At 38.9% G+C, this 19,881-nt stretch overlaps 1 protein-coding gene across 1 annotated transcript; it reads left to right on the top strand.

The window, feature by feature from the left end:
* Positions 1-104: 104 nt before the first annotated feature.
* flcn (folliculin) lies at positions 105-18,588 on the top strand. The gene is made up of 12 exons (XM_062992529.1): positions 105-281; positions 1,764-1,973; positions 2,587-2,733; positions 3,407-3,628; positions 4,399-4,565; positions 4,684-4,775; positions 11,112-11,266; positions 11,351-11,464; positions 13,127-13,250; positions 14,101-14,223; positions 14,366-14,468; positions 15,322-18,588. Exons 2-12 carry the CDS (start codon positions 1,764-1,766, stop codon positions 15,527-15,529), a joined length of 1,665 nt encoding a protein of 554 aa, XP_062848599.1. The 5' UTR covers positions 105-281; the 3' UTR covers positions 15,530-18,588.
* Positions 18,589-19,881: the final 1,293 nt, after the last annotated feature.

The following is a 19,881-nucleotide window of genomic DNA, read 5'->3' as shown; positions in this document are numbered from 1 at the left end:
TTTGTCACGTGACCTTAGGCTCTCGGAGAGTAGATGCCCAGTGTATGTAAACACAGCACTTTATTAATAATGCTGAGCTTTAACTGGACCCAATATATATTCTTACCAGTTGTGTTGATAATAAGACGTTATAACGAGTTATAGATTAGTTTTTTTTTTATTCAAACGACTTAACGTTACCTTATGAAAGCATGTGTGTTCATGTCTAACCTTAGTTGAATGGTGGCGGTGCTTTATCATCAGTCCATTAGAATCTACTGAATGTCAGTATCATTGAAGAGGTGAGTAAAGTATGTGGATGATATGAAGTGTGTTTGTATAAATGTTTTTATTTGTATAATTCCACACTTTTACTACAATTCGTCAGTCTGACGACTTTTTATTCAAAGCGATTTACAGCTATGAGTCGACTGAATAAAATTTTAAGCCATTGAGGGTTAAGGGCCTTGCTCAGGGGTCCAACAGTGTCAGCATTGCCATAGCAGGGCTTGTTTATTTATTTATTATTTATTAGGATTTTAATGTCATGTTTTACACTATAAGTTACAGGTCAGGTTACACAAGATTCATCAGTTCACAAGTTTGATGTCAAACAGTCATGGGCAATTTTGCATCTCCAATTAACCTGACTGCATGTCTTTGGACTGTGGGAGGAAACTGGAGCTCCCGGTGGAAACCCACGAAGACACGGGGAGAACATGCAAACTCTTCACAGAAAGGACCCAGATCGCCCCACCTGGGGATTGAACCCAGGACCTTTTTGCTGTGAGGTGACAGTGCTACCCACTGAGCCACCATGCCATAGCTAAATACTCAATACTGCTGACCTACTGCTGCCCTAGCATCTTAAATATAATAACTATAATTTTGCTTAATTTTGCCAAGTTAATTCAAAATATTTGGGAAACACAGTATAAAAATTGTATCTTAACTAGCATAGGGTAACGAAATGTGACGTCACACCCTGGCTGGCTTCTATTTAGCAAGGATTTGTCTTTTCACTAGCTAAAGTGTATAGTAAACAAAATAAATATATATAATCACGTTAGAAAATCATTGTTTTTTGCTCAAGCACCACAGCTCTCTTGGTAAAAGAACAGACAGTGGACAGGGGTATTTGATTTTATCTTAATTTTACAGACGTCCAAGCCTGACATCAGCCACACTGCACACGATCTGACCACTTGAAACCACTGTAAATGAGTCAAGTTTACAAATGTATTGAGCCCCACTAAATCCAGTTTAGTTCTTTCATTATAGTAAGGGAAATTAGAAATGTATAACTTTATTTTAGAGAGCACCACATGTTTCAAATGTAGGTCCATATTTTCAGCATTTAGCAGGTACTTTTATCCAAAGCGACTTACAATCATGTCTGAATACAGTTTGAGCAATTTAGAGTTAAGGGCATTGCTCAGGGGTCCAACAGTGGCCATGGTAGTGCCGAATAACTTGGTTATAGCTCAACACCTGTATTCCTAAACAATAGGAACTTTATAAAGGTTTTGTTGCCCTTTCTTGACACAGTTCACCAGAGCAGAAGGGCAACAATTTGACAAAAATACTTCAAAAATTACATTCTATGGCAGTGTCAAAATCGTTATGTATTTCAGTGTGACTAATTCTACTGCCAGTATTTGTCTATGGCTATATTGCATGGCTGTGTGTTTTTATAAGCCTGTGAGATGTGAGTGTTGTACAGTTGTATGTATTAAATCAATTCCAACAATGTGCACATATTCTCTATTCTATACTATTTCCAGATGAATGCCCTGGTCGCCCTTTGTCACTTCTGCGAACTCCATGGGCCTCGGACCCTGTTTTGCACCGAGGCTGTTCACCCACCATCTCCCTCGCCTTCTCAGCCGGGATCAGCGATCCTCACTGACAGAGAGCGAGAAGCAGAGCGGGATGGAGAGGGACTCACCATGAGAGCCAACAGCTCAGCCACACATGGAGCTGACATGTGTGAGGTCAGATTCTAAATTTCACTGTACCTTATTGTAAAATGAATCTGCAATACACTGTTCAATGCAATCATTTAGTGATGTAATCACAATTGCTATTTTAATATAAACTTATCCAAGAATATTTGTTTTATTGTCATTATTTACTCATGCTATTCTGGTCAGAGTTGCTGTTTCTCCAGAATCACCTGGCACAACGCAGTAACACACCCCGGACAGGATGGCAATCTGTCTCAGACGTAGCCAGTCATGTCTGTATGTAGACAAGCAGCAGTGGGCTAGCATAATTTACCACTGCACCCTATATCTGAGAATATGAAATAATGATAAAAATGAGAAAGAGCATATACATTAGTAGTATTTAGAATAATTTGTACTTGCTTTGATATTTTTCCAAAATAAAGCTGTAGCTATACAAGCGTCTTGATCAGATCAGTTGCATTGAATCCTTTCTTTAATTCTTTAGACACGTGCAGTTGCAGATCTGCTTTCTAATAACAGCATTGAAATCTATCAGAAGTGCACCAGGGGCAATTTGCTTGCTTTAAAGATGACTTTAACTAAGCTTCACAATTTTTCACTTTATGTATTTTTGTCTCTGAATCTTTTCCACTTTCAGGGCTGTCGTTCCCTCCCTGCGTCTCACCCCGGTTTTGTGAGTGTGGACAATGAGACAGGAATTCGCTTCCTAAGTCATCAGCATCCACGCCAGCCTCAGTTGTTCAGTGTGGTTCGTCAGGCTTGTGTCCGCAGTCTCAGCTGTGAGGTGAGTGTGTGCATGTGTGTTGGGGGGTGGGTGTGCATAATCTATAGAGGTATCCCCTATTAAAACTGTTCGTCAAGTCTAGTCACATTTATTTGTATAGTTATTTTTACAATTGACGTCTCAAAGCAACTTTACAGATTCCTAAAAACCCATTATGAGCAAACTGAGCATAAATATTATATGAAGAAGAAATCTTTAGGGGGTTTATAATTAAATAAACCACCAGTTAGTATGTAATTGTGGATGTGATTTATATCACATCCGGGATGCCAGCATGAACAGCAGTGTGAGCATGGCAGCCTCAAACCCACAGACTTCAGCCTCAGGTGGGAAAAGGGTTCACTTCAGAAACACTGCGGTAAAAAAATGGTATAAACAAAATTATTAATAGTACGATTTGTGCAGAGTATAACATGAGACTCCAGCACCCCTGAGGGCCAAACTTTACATATAGCATAGCACATTATGTCATATTTTCAGAACCCACTCAATAGACTGAAAGAAGAAGCATGTGGTCTGTTCATTTACTCACAAAAATAACAGTTGCAGAAATAATTAAAACTTTATTTACAAATTGTCCTATCTCTAAAAATGTGGTTTGTATTAACTTCTGACTTATGGATATGTAGAACTGTTAATTATAATGTTTGTTCTCTGTGAATGACTTGTTCAGGTGTGTCCGGGTAGAGAAGGACCCATCTTCTTTGGGGATGAGCAGCACGGCTTTGTGTTCTCACACACGTTCTTTATTAAAGACAGCCTGGCACGTGGCTTCCAGCGCTGGTACAGCATTGTCATAGTAGCCATGGACAGGATCTACCTCATCAACTCCTGGCCTTTTTTATTGCGCCACCTGAAAACCACAATTCAGAGTCTACAAAGTACAGCACTCAAGGTACTGGAGTTTAGATCCTGTTAGAATGGGTGCCTTTGTGGTAAAAAAATTGAAATGTGTGATTAAATGTGCACTATGCAATTATTTATAAACCATAAACCACATGGTGTTAGCCCTCCTTGGTCATTGTAGATGCTTGATGTTGCTAAATTGGACAGAAAACCAAACAAAAAATGCAATAATTAGAAAAAATTATATAAGAGACACAAAAACCTACAGCTGAGAAAGTAGATAGAAAAGGGATAGACCAGAAATGAATACTGGTTGTCACAGTATGAAAAGGAAACCCAGTACTATGGGCAGCAATGCACAAGCAGCGCCCCACCAAGCATAGGCCAATTCAAGAAAAGGGGCCATCACTTTCCCTCTGAGGCAGCTAATTCGTCCAAAAATGGCCACCCCCCGGTTCTCAGGAAAACACTAAGTATGTTAGCATCATGTGCCAGCAAAAAACTAGACCAGATAGAGTTTGGCGTCTCGGTTTTAAGAGAAAAGCAGATTGCAAACAGAGGATCTGGCAAATATATGAGGAAGAAACCATTATGAATAAAATCACTACCACCTGGGGCAAATTACCATACAACAAGAGGAACCTCCATGCCCCCTTTGCCTTTCCACAAGATTAAGGAGAGTTTTCAGAATTTGTGCCCATTCAGTCTAAAAAAAACATTTGTGAGGTCAGGCTGTTGTGGTTGATGAGAAGTAATGTTTCTTTTACTTTTTTGGTTGAAGTTAACTGACTTGTTTTTTTTGTGCCCTCTGTCGTGCAGGTGTTTGACAGTGAGCAGGTTGTGTGTCCTCAGAGGGCAGTTCGCATGAACAGTGCATTTTCACCAGCAGGGTTTCCTCATCAACGCTGTGGCAACGCAGCCCGCTCACTTACCTCTCTTACCCAGCATCCAGACCTGTGGTCCAGCCTGCATACGTCATTCAGCTGGTAGAGGACACAAACAGCCATATAACACCGAGCTCAGCACATAGAAAACTGATTTACACTCTGTACCTCGATGTACTTGATATGTGTTGTTAGTATAGTGAATTCTGCATATTCTCAGGCTGTTGAAGGTTTGCGGGAGTCGACTGACTGAGAAGCTGCTTGAAGGGGCACCTACTGAAGACACACTCGTCCTCATCGAAAGACAAACAGGTAATGATCTAAAGCTTTTTTAGGTCAGAAAATGTGACTGGCTATTTGACCATGTATAGCTAGATGAATTTAAAAATATTCAAGCTTTGCCGCTCAGGTGGTGGAGCGGTCAAATATGCTAGCACACCAGAGCTGGGATTTCATTACGTCGTATCAAATCTCAGCTCTGCCATCAGGCTGGGCTGGGCAGCTATATGAGCAACGTTTGGCTGTTGTTCATCCAGGGAAGGGAAATTCCAGATAGGAACCTCATAACTGATGCAGTTACGACCTCTGCTGGCTGATTGATGGGGCCTGCACAGAGTCGAGGAATAATGCTGGTTAGGGTGTGGCTTTCCATGCACAAAGCTGATCCGCATATGAACTCGCCTCGTGCAGGTAAAAAGATATAGTCGGTACTGCACACGTTTCAGAGGGAGGGTGTGTGTCAGTTCGCTCTCCTCAATCAATAAGTGTTGCAGCATTGTTTTGTCTTGACAATCTCTAATAAGGGATTTTGCTAAATTCTTTCTTTAAATCCCACCAAAGATTTTATTTGGACATTACCCACGACTACCTGTGAGCACTCCTTTTAGAGATGCTGTTTTAGAGATACTTCAACCCTGTCTTCTGGCAATCACAATTTGGCCCTTAGCACAATCACTTAAGTTTGATTGTCTGATAATTTCTGCTGCATTCAACACATGAACAATAACTATCATCAGCCCAACATTTAATATATTCTGACTGTGGTATGTGCATTATTAATGAAACATACCTGGGAGGGGAAGCCCTGATGTTTTGGTTATCCTTGTACTATATACAGTGTATCACAAAAGTGAGTACACCCCTCACATTTCTGCAAATATTTCATTATATCTTTTCATGGGACAACACTATAGAAATAAAACTTGGATATAACTTAGAGTAGTCAGTGTACAGCTTGTATAGCAGTGTAGATTTACTGTCTTCTGAAAATAACTCAACACACAGCCATTAATGTCTAAATGGCTGGCAACATAAGTGAGTACACCCCACAGTGAACATGTCCAAATTGTGCCCAAAGTGTCAATATTTTGTGTGACCACCATTATTATCCAGCACTGCCTTAACCCTCCTGGGCATGGAATTCACCAGAGCTGCACAGGTTGCTACTGGAATCCTCTTCCACTCCTCCATGATGACATCACGGAGCTGGTGGATGTTAGACACCTTGAACTCTTCCACCTTCCACTTGAGTATGCGCCACAGGTGCTCAATTGGGTTTAGTCCATCACCTTTACCTTCAGCTTCCTCAGCAAGGCAGTTGTCATCTTGGAGGTTGTGTTTGGGGTCATTATCCTGTTGGAAAACTGCCATGAGGCCCAGTTTTCGAAGGGAGGGGATCATGCTCTGTTTCAGAATGTCACAGTACATGTTGGAATTCATGTTTCCCTCAATGAACTGCAGCTCCCCAGTGCCAGCAACACTCATGCAGCCCAAGACCATGATGCTACCACCACCATGCTTGACTGTAGGCAAGATACAGTTGTCTCGGTACTTCTCACCAGGGCGCCGCCACACATGCTGGACACCATCTGAGCCAAACAAGTTTATCTTGGTCTCGTCAGACCACAGGGCATTCCAGTAATCCATGTTCTTGGACTGCTTGTCTTCAGCAAACTGTTTGCTGGCTTTCTTGTGCGTCAGCTTCCTTCTGGGATGACGACCATGCAGACCGAGTTGATGCAGTGTGCGGCGTATGGTCTGAGCACTGACAGGCTGACCTCCCACGTCTTCAACCTCTGCAGCAATGCTGGCAGCACTCATGTGTCTAATTTTTAAAGCCAACCTCTGGATATGACGCCGAACACGTGGACTCGACTTCTTTGGTCGACCCTGGCAAAGCCTGTTCCGAGTGGGACCTGTCCTGGAAAACCGCTGTATGACCTTGGCCACCATGCTGTAGCTCAGTTTCAGGGTGTTAGCAATCTTCTTATAGCCCAGGCCATCTTTGTGGAGAGCAACAATTCTATTTCTCACATCCTCAGAGAGTTCTTTGCCATGAGGTGCCATGTTGAATATCCAGTGGCCAGTATGAGAGAATTGTACCCAAAACACCAAATTTAACAGCCCTGCTCCCCATTTACACCTGGGACCTTGACACATGACACCAGGGAGGGACAACGACACATTTGGGCACAATTTGGACATGTTCACTGTGGGGTGTACTCACTTATGTTGCAGTTATTTACACATTAATGGCTGTGTGTTGAGTTATTTTCAGAAGACAGTAAATCTACACTGCTATACAAGTTGTACACTGACTACTCTAAGTTATATCCAAGTTTCATGTCTATAGTGTTGTCCCATGAAAAGATATAATGAAATATCTGCAGAAATGTGAGGGGTGTACTCACTTTTGTGATACAAGTCAAGTCAAGTCAAGTCAAGTTTATTTATATAGCGCTTTTTACAATATACATTGTCTCAAAGCAACTTTACAAAATCCAGGACCAACAGATACAAAAACCCCTGTTGAGCAAGCCGAGGGCGACTGTGGCAAGGAAAAACTCCCTGAAAATTACAGGAAGAAACCTTGAGAGGAACCAGACTCAACAGGGCCCATCCTTCTTGGGTGGTCTGGAGGATACTTTAAATAAATACACGATTTACACAAATCATACAAACACAGAATTGAATGATCTAAAAGTCATACAGTGGTAATAAATAGATAAATAAACAATTAAATAATAATAGAGTTGTTATCCGCTCTAGTCTTCAATAAAGTCTGTAGTGATTTCTTGCCGTTGCAATTACTCCAGACCCGTCACATCTGACAGGAGCAGCATCGTTGTCCCGGCAGTCTCGACTTTAATCCTTAACCTCGGCGGGTAAACAGGTTTCCATCAGAATGCCCTCGGGGTAAAACAACAGAGAATGTAGTTAATAATGTACAATGCTAGTTGACAAACAGTTTTACAGAGAGTTTTAGACTCCGGCAGCCCTAATTATTACAGCATAACTAAAAGGGAGAGCGAGCAGGTAACAAGGTCATGAAGGCTTTCACAGGACATCAGCGCCCACCTCTCCTACCCAAACCAGAGTGATTGGACAAGAGAGGCAGAACGACAGCGACCCAACATCCCTGATCACCACAAGTTTCTATGACCAAGAACCCCCAAGCTCTGCGCCTTTGTCTATATTAATCAAAAGCCTGAGAAAATAAATATGTTTTCAGTTTAGACTTAAACATTGAGACTGTGTCCGAATACCGAACAGAGGCAGGAAGATTATTCCAAAGTTGTGGAGCTTTGTAAGAAAATGCTCTTCCACCAGCTTTGGTCTTTTTAATTTTAGGAACTATAAGTAACCCTGCATCTTGTGAACGAAGTGGACGTGCTGGGTTGTAGTAATTAATAAGCTCACTCAGATACTGTGGAGCCAGACCATGTAGCGCTTTATAGGTTAGTAAAAGTATTTTGTAATCAATGCGAAATTTAACTGGCAGCCAGTGTAGAGATGATAGAACAGGAGTGATATGATCAAATTTTTTAGTTCTAGTTAGCACTCGAGCTGCTGCATTTTGAACTAACTGGAGTTTGTTTAAGGATCTACCAGAGCATCCAGTTAGAAGAGCATTACAATAATCTAACCGAGAAGTTATAAACGCATGGATCAGTTTTTCGGCGTCATTAACAGATAGTATATTTCTTATTTTAGAGATATTACGCAAATGATAGAAAGCAACTCTAGTAATATTATTAATGTGTGTATCAAAGGAGAGATCTGAATCTATTGTGACACCTAAGTTTTTTACATCTGGGCTGGGAGTAACAGAGAACGTGTTTAAGTTTAGCACCAGGTTAGACAACTTGTCTCTTGCAGCTTTAGAGCCAACAAGTAAAACCTCAGTTTTATCTGAATTAAGTAAAAGAAAATTACACGACATCCAGTTTTTTATGTCGTTTACACAATCTTCTATCTTACTGATTGTGTCAGTATCATTTGGTTTGGCTGATATATACAGCTGTGTGTCATCTGCATAGCAGTGAAAGTTTATGCCATGTTTATGAATAATTTCACCTAGTGGAAGCATATAGAGTGTAAATAATAGCGGTCCAAGTACCGACCCCTGTGGAACACCACACTTTACTTTTGTAGTTTCTGAGCATTTATTATTTACATAAACGAATTGAGAGCGGTCAGTCAAATATGATTGAAACCAAGAGAGTGCGAGTCCTTTAACACCTACTGTATTTTCTAGCCTCTCCAGTAAAATGTTATGATCGACCGTATCAAACGCTGCACTAAGATCTAATAGAACAAGAAAAGAGACACATCCATTATCAGAAGACATTAACAACTCGTTAACTACTCTAATTAATGCGGTTTCGGTACTATGGTTGGGTCTAAATCCTGATTGAAATTTTTCATGAATACAATTTTCATTCAAATAAGAACATAGCTGTTTGGAAACGACTTTTTCTAATATCTTTGAGACAAAAGGAAGGTTTGAAATTGGCCTATAATTAGATAAAACATGTGGATCAAGATTAGGTTTTTTAATCAGGGGTTTAATAACAGCACTTTTAAACAATTTAGGTACATACCCAAGGCTAAGGGATGCATTGATTAATGTAAGCAGGGGCTCTACAATAGCTGGGAGTAAATCTTTAAGTAAATGAGTTGGAACAGGATCGAGTATACACGATGATGACTTCGATGATTTAATCAACACAGTTAGTTCATTTTGGGAGATTGGATTAAAGGAATTTAGTTGGATTAACTCGTTACTATTATCACCAATGCTGCTCGGAGTGAGTCCAGACTTAACATTGGCAAGTGACACACTCTGACTCTGAAGTCGTATTTTTTCTATCTTGTCATTAAAGAATTTTAAAAAATCATCACTGGTACAGTCAGGCGGTATATTAGATTCAGTTTCATTGACGTTTTTAGTTAATTTGGACACTGTCTCAAAAAGGAATCTAGGATTGTTTTTATTTTTCTCTATTAGGGATGAATAATATACAGATTTAGCTTTTATAAGTGCATGTTTATACTCAGTTAGAGCATCTTTCCAAGCAATCTTATACACCTCCAGTGTAGTGTGACGCCACTTACGTTCTAATTTCCGTGCTGCTTGTTTAAGTGCGCATGTGTGGTCATTGTACCATGGAGCAAGTTTTTTCTCCCTAATCAGTTTAGTTTTGAGTGGGGCTACGTTATCTAAGGTTGTGCGCAGTACGGTCTCTAGGTTTTGAGTTGCCTGATCTAGTTCTTTAGGTTCTGATGCTGATATATTTGGTAATTCTGGTAGGCAGTTTATGAACGCTGCTGCAGTTGCAGATGTAATAGTGCGCTTACATTTAAAACGATTTGGTTGCTGTATATTATTGGACAGGGACACTTCATATATTAGTAGGGAGTGATCAGAGATTAAGTCATTCTGTGGTATAATTTCCAGGTTGTCTATGTTTATACCATAAGTAAGTATTAAATCTAAGGTATGTTTACAGCGGTGAGTGGGTCCTGTTACATTTTGGGTGATGCCTAAGGATTCTAAAATAGAATCAAACGCAATTTTGAGTGGATTACACTTATCCTCATAATGAATATTAAAGTCACCAACAATTAGAGCTTTCTTAGTTGATAAGACTAATTTAGAAAGAAAATCGGCAAATTCGTTAAGAAATTCTGAGTAAGGACCAGGGGGTCGATAAACAGTAACCAGTTTAAACATACTATTTTTATCAGATGAACATTTATTGGTTATGTCAGAGATAAGAACTTCAAACGAGTTTGTTATGGGAGTTGATTTTACAGTAAGACCTATGTCTTTATCATAAATTGCGGCTATTCCTCCACCACGACCGCTAAGACGTGGCTTATGTTCATAACTGTAACCCGGAGGAGATGCTTCATTTAAACCTAGATACTCATCAGGTCTAGCCCAGGTCTCGGTTAAACACAGGGCACTAAGACAATTATCTGTAATTATTTCATTTACAATTACTGTTTTGCATGCAAGTGACCTGATGTTTAGAAGTCCTAACTTTAGTTTAACTTTACTAGGGTTTTCATGATGCTCATTTAGATTAATTTTAATTAAGTTATTATGACATACTTTTTGATTTTGTTTTGGCTTACACCTGCCACGGTAAACAGACACAGTCTCAATGGTTTGTGACCTATACACTGTATATCTGTGATTTACATTTTAGCTGCCACTAGTTGTCAGAGCTGAGCAGTTACAGAACAATAATTTAGCACACATCTGTCTGAAATCAAGGATTTAATAGAAGAGTGACATTAAGTATAGCAGAATTAATTTGAGGGCTATTGCATATGTATTGTGTAAAAAATGTTTTACAGAACAAGAAGAGGAGATGAATGCTGAGGAGGCTGGCAGTAGAGCTCAGTGTAGCCAGTCTGACACAGAACAGGGCACAAATTCCCTGTATGGTGATGATGGCACAGAAGATGATACTCCTGGCCCGAAGTTCAGATCACTAAGACATTTAAGACAGGTAGATCTATTTGAAGATTCTCAGCTCATACATCTGCTGGTTGTGAATTATCATTTAAAATATGATTTTTGTTTTGTTTTGCAGGTCCTTGGTGCAACAGAATTCCGACATTTGGCCTGGCATGTGCTAATGGGAAATCAAGTCATATGGAGAAGTGTGGAATGTGGTCTTATACAGTCAGCTTTTAACATGCTTAAGGTCAGTTAATGACATAATACAACACTGTCACAAATTGATGTTAAATCAGAATCAGAATCAGAAATACTTTATTGATCCCAGAGGGAAATTGCAGTTCTTACAGTAGCACCCATTTATGTAGAAGAATAAACACTCTACTAATTTAAAACAAAGAAAAAAGAGGAAAAATTTGCAAATAGAAAGTTGAAAAGTTATTTCACACATAATTAAAGTACTTACATTATTATTATTATTATTGCACATATGAATAACGAATATTGCACAGATGAACCATAGTGTCACACATTAAGAGAGGAATTATAGAGTTTGATGGCCACAGGTAGAAAAGACTTCCTGTGGCGCTCTGTGGTGCATTTTGGTAGAATGAGTCTTGCACTGAATGTGCTCCTTTGTCTCATCCACTGTGTCATAGAGTGGGTGGGAGCCATTGTTCATAATAACCTGCAGCAAAGAAGTTTTAAATACCTTGTTTTATAGATATTGTGTTTTGTATGCTTCATGTTTGGTTAACATCATATTCTTATATAAAGGTAATTACACTTTTTAATTAGTCTAACAGGTGTAAATAAATAATAATAAATGTGTGCATTGTTTAAAATGTAATATATTCATCAAAGTAGGATCAGGAATCATGTTTGTCCCAATTTTTTTTGATGAGCACTGTTAAAGACTTTGGTAAAGACAGCACTGATTTTATTCATCTTAATTGCTTATTTTCAACTTTTAAGTAAATAAATACAAGAATCTGTTAGATAGATAGATAGATAGATAGATAGATAGATAGATAGATAGATAGATAGATAGATAGATAGATAGATACTTTATTGATCCCGAAGGAAATTAAAGCAGAGCTACCGAGTAGGCTGCCACTCGCTGCGGAGCCGGAAGTAAAAAAAAATGTTTAAATAATTTATTACTTGTGCCTTTTTCTAATACTTCTTTAAAATATCTAAATACTTCCTAATACTTTATATTCTTTTCACTGTTGGCTCATCCCGTATATTTTTGGGGTGTCCTAGGTAGATCATTCAGGTCTTCATACCTGATTTGGCACAGTTTTTACGCTGGATGCTCTTTTTTTTTTTTAGCGCATCCAATTGTTCAATTAGCATCGTGCTTCCTCTCTGTCTATGCCGAACCCTGCCCTGACGGAGGTGATTGAAGCTAACCCGTATCCCCTCCGAAACACGAGCAGCAGCCAGATGCATCTTTGCCACCCACACATTGACGAGTTTGGCGCCACCTAGCGTTGCATGCGGAGAGACACACCCTAAGGGCACCCTCTCCCATCTCTGTGTATGCGCCTCCAATCAGCCGGCAGAGAACGCAATCGCATTCTGACAGAGAGAGACCCACATCCGGTTCTTTGTCCCAGAACGCACTGACAAGTCCACCTCCTAATGGCTAGGCTGTTCAGCCATCCCTCAAACATAGCCATAACTGTGTGACCCCTGACTGGTTGATAGCACCACTAAGATCCAAACCCTGGACTATCGTGTTTTACATTTATGACATTGGCATTTAGCAGACACTTTTATCCAAAGCGACTTACAAGTGTGACCAAATCAACAGTGGCAACCTGATGGTGCACCACCTAATACCTCATCTTCATCTAACAAAATGTATCTTCTGATACCGTTCTATTTTTGTTTTTTTTAACAGGCCTTGCTTCCGGTGGGTTGTGTCCGAATGGTTCCTTACAGCACTCAGTACGAGGAAGCTTATCGATGTAACTTTCTGGGTCTCAGCCCTGAGGTGCAAATCCCAGCTCATGTGACTTCCTCAGGTATTGGCCAAAATATCACTGTGCACCTCAGTACAACAGTAACACCAAAAGAGTACTTTAAACTGAACTGCCAGGAAATACAAGTGCAATACCAAATATAGATGGTATGTTAAACATACGGTTATGAGATTGAAATCTGATTTTTGCATGATAAAGGAAGAAAACAGACCCATGTGCAACAACCAGGGAACACTGTAGCTCGTCATGTCTCTGTCTCAGATATGTGATAAAGACTGACTACATTAATGGTGGAAATAAATCTGAAATGATTTAACTTGGTCTGATTTTTTTATATCTCAAAACCTGGCATTGTAACAGGTTTGCAGACGTATTTACATCCACTGTATATATACAGACACTCATACATACATATGCAAACAATGTTAGCATTATTCCACTTGAATAATAACAAGCCATACCTTCTCTTTACTTGGAATTGTTTAGTTCGTAGCTTTATATTTACATCTTTCATTTACATTTGCATTTTCGGCATTTAGCAGACGCTTTTGTCCAAAGCGACTTACAGTATATTGTCTAAGCAATTGAAGATTAAGGGCCTTGCTCGAGGGCCCAACAGTGGCAACCTGGCAGTGGGCTTGAACCAGCAATCCTTTGATTACTAGTCCAGTACCTTAACCACTAGGCTACAACTGTCTTTCAGCCTTACCACTGAAATGTAAACAGTTTCCCCACAGGTAGTTCCACTACATATCTGAAAAATATTATTAAAAACTTCATGTAGAATTTGTCAATAAAAAACCAAAATGTCAAACTTCATCTACTTTGGACAGTGAGAAATGTCTCACAGGTCATTGTGCATGAACGTTTCTGTCTCTTTTGTCTCTCTCAGATTTCACAGTGTTGGTAGATGTGTTAAATTTGGGACAGGGCAGTGTGTATCCTGCATGTGCTGATGATCTTTCACGCTACCAGTTCAATATCAGCAGTGCTAATACACAGCCAACAGACCGAGGTAAACAAGATCAATCCACACAATGCCTGGCAGCTCACAGTGCCACATGTATAGCTTACCAACCAACATGATCTTAATCTCTCCCTCTCTTTCTCTTTCTCTCTTTATTTCTTTCTTTCTTTTTTCTTTCTTAAACCCACAGGGCCAACGTTGTTGAATAAGATCGAGCTGGCTCTAGCCAATGAAAACCTTTCTGTTGAGGTGGTGTCCCACTGTCTGCTCTGTCTAAAGGAGGAATGGATGAAGTTAGTAAAAGTCTCACTTTAACACTCTATATCTACATCTTTAAGATGTAAACAAATACTTTAGGAGGCTTCAGTGTAATCCACCAGATCTCTGATAAGAACAGAAAAAAAAGACATTACTTAAAACTTGGTTGTAACAGAAGTCTAAGTTAACATGTTGGTCATTATTCCACATGAATGTAAGATGCAGTTCACCAGGCCAGAGCTATTCAAGTACAATTCCAAATGGAAAAAAAAAAATCTATTAATATTTTTATACCTAAACAAAAGTCATGTAAGTCTCACTGATGGATGGGGCATTTTAAACATACACCGATCAGCCATAACATTAAAACCACCTTCTTGTTTCTACACTCACTGTCCATTTTATCAGCTCCACTTACCATATAGAAGCACTTTGTAGTTCTACAATTACTGACTGTAGTCCATCTGTTTCTCTGCATACTTTGTTAGCCCCCTTTCATGCTGTTCTTCAATGGTCAGGACCACCACAGAGCAGGTATTATTTAGGTGGTGGATCATTCTCAGCACTGCAGTAACACTGACATTGTGGTGGTGTGTTAGTGTGTGTTGTGTTGGTATGAGTGGATAAGACGCAGCAGCGCTACAGTTTCTACAGTGAGTGTAGAAACAAGGAGGTGGTTTTAATGTTATGGCTGATCAGTGTATAAGCAAGTCATATACATCAGTGGCTGGGAGTTTAAGAAAAATGGCCCTGCTATTTGGCTGGGGTGTGGTGGTCTGTAACTTCTTATAACCAGAGCATTATTATCCAATATCGGACACCTATAGTAGACTCAGAAAGTATTTCTTGTACATTTTTTCATGTTCTTCTGTTTTCTGCTGGATCCAGTAAGGTAAAGGTGCTGTTTAAGTTCTCGAAGGTGGATGGGAGAGGTAGGGAGGACACACAGAAGGTTCTCGCCCTGCTGGGAGCCACTGGTCCTAGTGAAGAGGACAACGTGCGCCTACTCAAGTTCTGGATGACGGGACTCAGCAAGACTTACAAAAGCCATCTAATGACAGCCGTTAGAGGAATCGAGAGGACACTAAGCCAGTGAGATAGAGAGTATGAGAACAGCTCTTTGTTGCAGAGGGTTTGTGTGTGTGTGTGTGTGTGTGTGTGTGTGTGCGCGCATGTGCGCATTGACTGTACAACATCCAAGTGGGTGTGTATTTATCTAAGATTTAGGATTTTTGCTAGAGAAGATGAATCACTTTAAGATTTAAACACCTGGAAATTTTTATTTTAGTTTCTGTAGTATTACAACTTGTTTTATTTATTTATTTTAGCTTAAATATTCAGTATTAGGTGCTCAAGTGGCACAGCAGTAAATTGCAGTAGCCCACTATCACTGGGATCCAGGGTTTAAATCCCCAGCAGTGCTGTCAGGCACTGCCTGTCGGGCGTCCCCATACAGACATGATTGGCTAATGCTTTGCAATGGATCGCTGTCCTGTCCGGGGTGTTTTACGGCATTGCGACCAGTGATTCTGGAAAAATTGGACCCACTGTGAACCTGATCAGGATAAAACTGTGGTAAAACATGAAAATGAAATAAAATGAATATTCAGTGTTACCGAGACAAGTTTTGGATTAACACAGCCCTAATCCAGAAAAAAGCAGGTACTATAGATGTATGATCAAACATTGTAGGGCTGTGCAGTAGATTGTTCATTATCAACACAATTTTGGGCATCATATTAGACAAAAAGCTGTTCTTGTGCCTCAAAATCACAACCTTGGGCATCTGGGTTTAAATTTCACTTTCTGTTCACTTCATTCAAATACTCTAAAAACATTCTGACAGACTGAATAGTAAAAATTGCCCCTTTCTTAAAACAGAAGCCATGCTTGTTGTCTGTAGTTTGCTCAGTTTTTTTTTTTTGCCTAAAGCTAGTTCCTGCTAAATACCCAGTCCAAGTGCATGATGCAACCAGCACCACCCTGCGTTTAATAGATGTTTCAGCTTGCTCTATGCTTAAAGCCTAATCTTACCACACAGGGGTATTATCATATTCTTTCTGATCTGTATTACGCTGCTTAGAAAAGTAAAAGTGGAGTTTTGTTACCTTGTGCCTGATTGTTATTTGGTGATCATTTAAAAAAGATTATTCACGTGCTGGGTTCATTAAAAGTGCATGACTGTTTTGTTAATTCTATTAACTGAAAGTTTGATACTAGGTACTAAGGTTTATGTGGCATGCACATGACAAAATATGCAAAATATTTTGTCTTCTCCATAAAGGGTGGAGATATTGGAACTGTGATTTACATATTCTGGTCATTTATGTTTGGTTAATCACTGATGGCCAGTTTTGTACATCAGTTCTTCCACTTTCCTACAGAACCAGGTTTTTCTGAAGAACTCTGTTCAGATTAACAATAAATTTAGTCTCTATCAAAACATGCACTAGTGTTTGTGCGAGGTTGTCTGCTTTTGCACATTTTTCTTTTGACAAAATAGGTGAAATTCTCAGTTTGTTAGAGTATGAATCTATTAGTGCCCATGGATTGCTTTACTCAGCGTCATGTTCTTTAAACCACGATTTTAACCAAATGCACAGGGGTGAATGATGTGCTCAAATAACACTGTTTTGTTCATACACTTATTTATTGCTTTGTATCCAGATTTGGCTTTTTCCTTATCGGGGTCATGATGGGTAAAATGCCACCCGAAAACACTGACCTCAAAGGCAGAACTAAATTGTAGGGCATCACACCTTCAGACACTAATCATTCACCTACCTACGCTATCAAGTGCAGTTTGCATTTTAGCTTTTGCTCTAGTAAATTTAATGTTAGGCACATCTGAGTTGAATTGTGTCTCTTCTTATGTGCATAAATCTTGTTTTTATTGGACCCACTGCATTTACATATTTAATTATCATTAGGTTTTATAAATGTGTGGTTTGTTTATATTTATGTGTCTTGTATTTTTATTATAAAATGACCCTAAATAATGCTTTGATTTATGTTTAGGCAGATTGTGTTTTGCTTGGCACCTTTTTACAATGCTTATGCAGGATTTCTAGTTTAGCAAGTTTCTAACAGGCTAAACGGTTTTTCAAGAGACTTACGACTAAAACATGATTTTAACTATAGTACTCAAATATATTGATTTTTATTTCCCCTCTTTTCATTTTTCTTTTGACTTGCCTTTTATTTGGAAATCCCTCTGAGCCATCATTGTTAATACCTGACACTGCATGTAAATGGAAGGTCATTAATCCTCTCAGTTGCAAAATAAATCTCGTCAGCACTTTTCATTTCTAGGTTAATTTTTTTAAATAAGTGGTCTGAGCCAACTCATAATAATAAGTGAGTTTATATTTGTAAACAAATAGAAGATCCAGCTGCACTTCTCATTTCTTTATTGAGCTTATTGATTAAACATTCACAGTCCAGGGTAGACAGTTCAGGGTAGTGATCATCTGGACTAACACCTTGAGATGAGTTTGTTCTACAAATTGCCACATAAAGTCCAATGATTATGTGAACTGTGTATGATTAAAACTCATTTAATTATAGGTACATTTTTTAAAAATAATAATTTACAATACATTTATATTTAAACTGAGGAAAAAGCAAAAATAAGATAGACAAAAAAATTACACAAGAGCATAAGTGTCAGACGACATATGAACAAAAGAGTTAAAACAAAAGATCTGCAGGAATTTTTAGAATTGCTGTTTTTATTTCTCCAGTACAAAAAACTCTACAAAACAACGAGACAATATGTGGATAAACGGTTTTGGCAGAAGTACAAATCACTGTTGATAGAGAAAAACAACACTGCAAACTAACACCTTTATCTAATTCTAGCTGTAAAGCATGATGAATAGAGTATTGTGGTTTGGGGGGGGGGGGGGCTGCTTTGTCAGGGCTTGCAGTCATTAAGAGAATAATTCCATTCAGAATTTCATCAAGTATACAGAAGAGTGGTAGCAGTGGTAAGTCGGTAGAAAAAATGAATTTTGATATTGGGTTTTGATGTAAGTTAGGCCTATATAATACAGACCTTACCTAACTGTATTGCTGTGGCATGAAGTGGATTGTTTTTACTGCTGTGCAAGCTTGATTAACAGGATTATTGAATAAATATGTTTATTAAATACAGGAACATTGTGATTGGTTTTTATATGACTTTAAAAACGATCAGACTAGGTTCACGAGGTTCATGAACTATTTTTGCAATTGTGTAGTTGATCTGCCTACACAGAAGCACCTGAATATATTATTTTGGGAAAAAATTCCAAATGATTCACTTGATTACAGTAATTGCAACACATCCAGCACCTACTGAGCTAGTCATGTTATTCTGACTAATGTCCGTAACCATAACAAATAAACAATAGATATGATCTGCTTTTATCATCCATCCATGAAAATCTGTCTTTGGCTCCTTTAGGTCTAGTGCTATACTTGCAGAACCAATAAAATCACAAATCTTTCCATAAAAAGATGGTCCTTTCTGTGTGGAGTTTGCATGTTCTCCCCGTGTCTGCGTGGGTTTACTCCAGGTGCTCCGGTTTCCTACCACAGTCCAAAGACGTGCAAGTGAGGTGAATTGGAGACACTAAATTGTCCATGACTGTGTTTGATATAACCTTGTGTAATGAGTAACTACCGTTCCTGTCATGAATGTAACCAAAGAGTAAAACATGACTTTAAAATAAAAAAAAATGCTCTGTAGAAAAATTGCAACTGTTTTAACTACAGAATAAATAAACGTGAGCTTTTGACAGAACCTTGTTCTCATCTTGTTCTCATGGATAACTAATAAAATGTGCAGGATTTTTTTGGCAAACTGCCATTACATTTCTTTGCGCCTCCCTTTTGCATGCTTGTTTAGATGATTTAAGCGAGTGTTACTGTACCAGCTTGCTTAATGTGTGAGAAACACTAGACAGTCATTAAAGGGGGACCAGGCATGTTTGACTGTTTTTAAACATCAAAATCATTTACTACAAAAACACTAAAAACTAGAAGAGTTACATAATTACGGGGTTTCTGTTCACCTCTTTAATGTGTATTGTAAAAATGTTTGGGATAGACAAGCCAGATATGATTTATGAACAAGCCATATACTGCTTAGTATTAGGCAGAAATGATTAAATATTAAGAGACAAGAATAATAAGAAGAATAAGAGATGGTAAAGAGTTCTTCCAATAAACATGATGTATAGGCCATTTAGCTATCAGCAGAGGTCATTTACTAGTCCCTGTTGACGAATAGATGCTATACTACTGGTTAATAGAGTCCTGTTAACCAACTGGTGAAAAAATGGAGCCTACCCGAAAGGATTGGGCCAAAGACAAACACAAAACTACAACCTGTACAAGTATAACTGAAATGATCTGTTTGTAAACATTTGTTGAAAAAATTACTGGTGTTATGTATGAAGTAGA

The sequence above is a fragment of the Trichomycterus rosablanca genome, chromosome 3 (genome assembly GCF_030014385.1).
Source record: "Trichomycterus rosablanca isolate fTriRos1 chromosome 3, fTriRos1.hap1, whole genome shotgun sequence".
Lineage (NCBI taxonomy): Eukaryota > Metazoa > Chordata > Actinopteri > Siluriformes > Trichomycteridae > Trichomycterus > Trichomycterus rosablanca.
The sequence above is the reverse complement of the archived record's forward strand: the minus strand, read 5'-3'. Positions and strand labels throughout refer to the sequence as shown.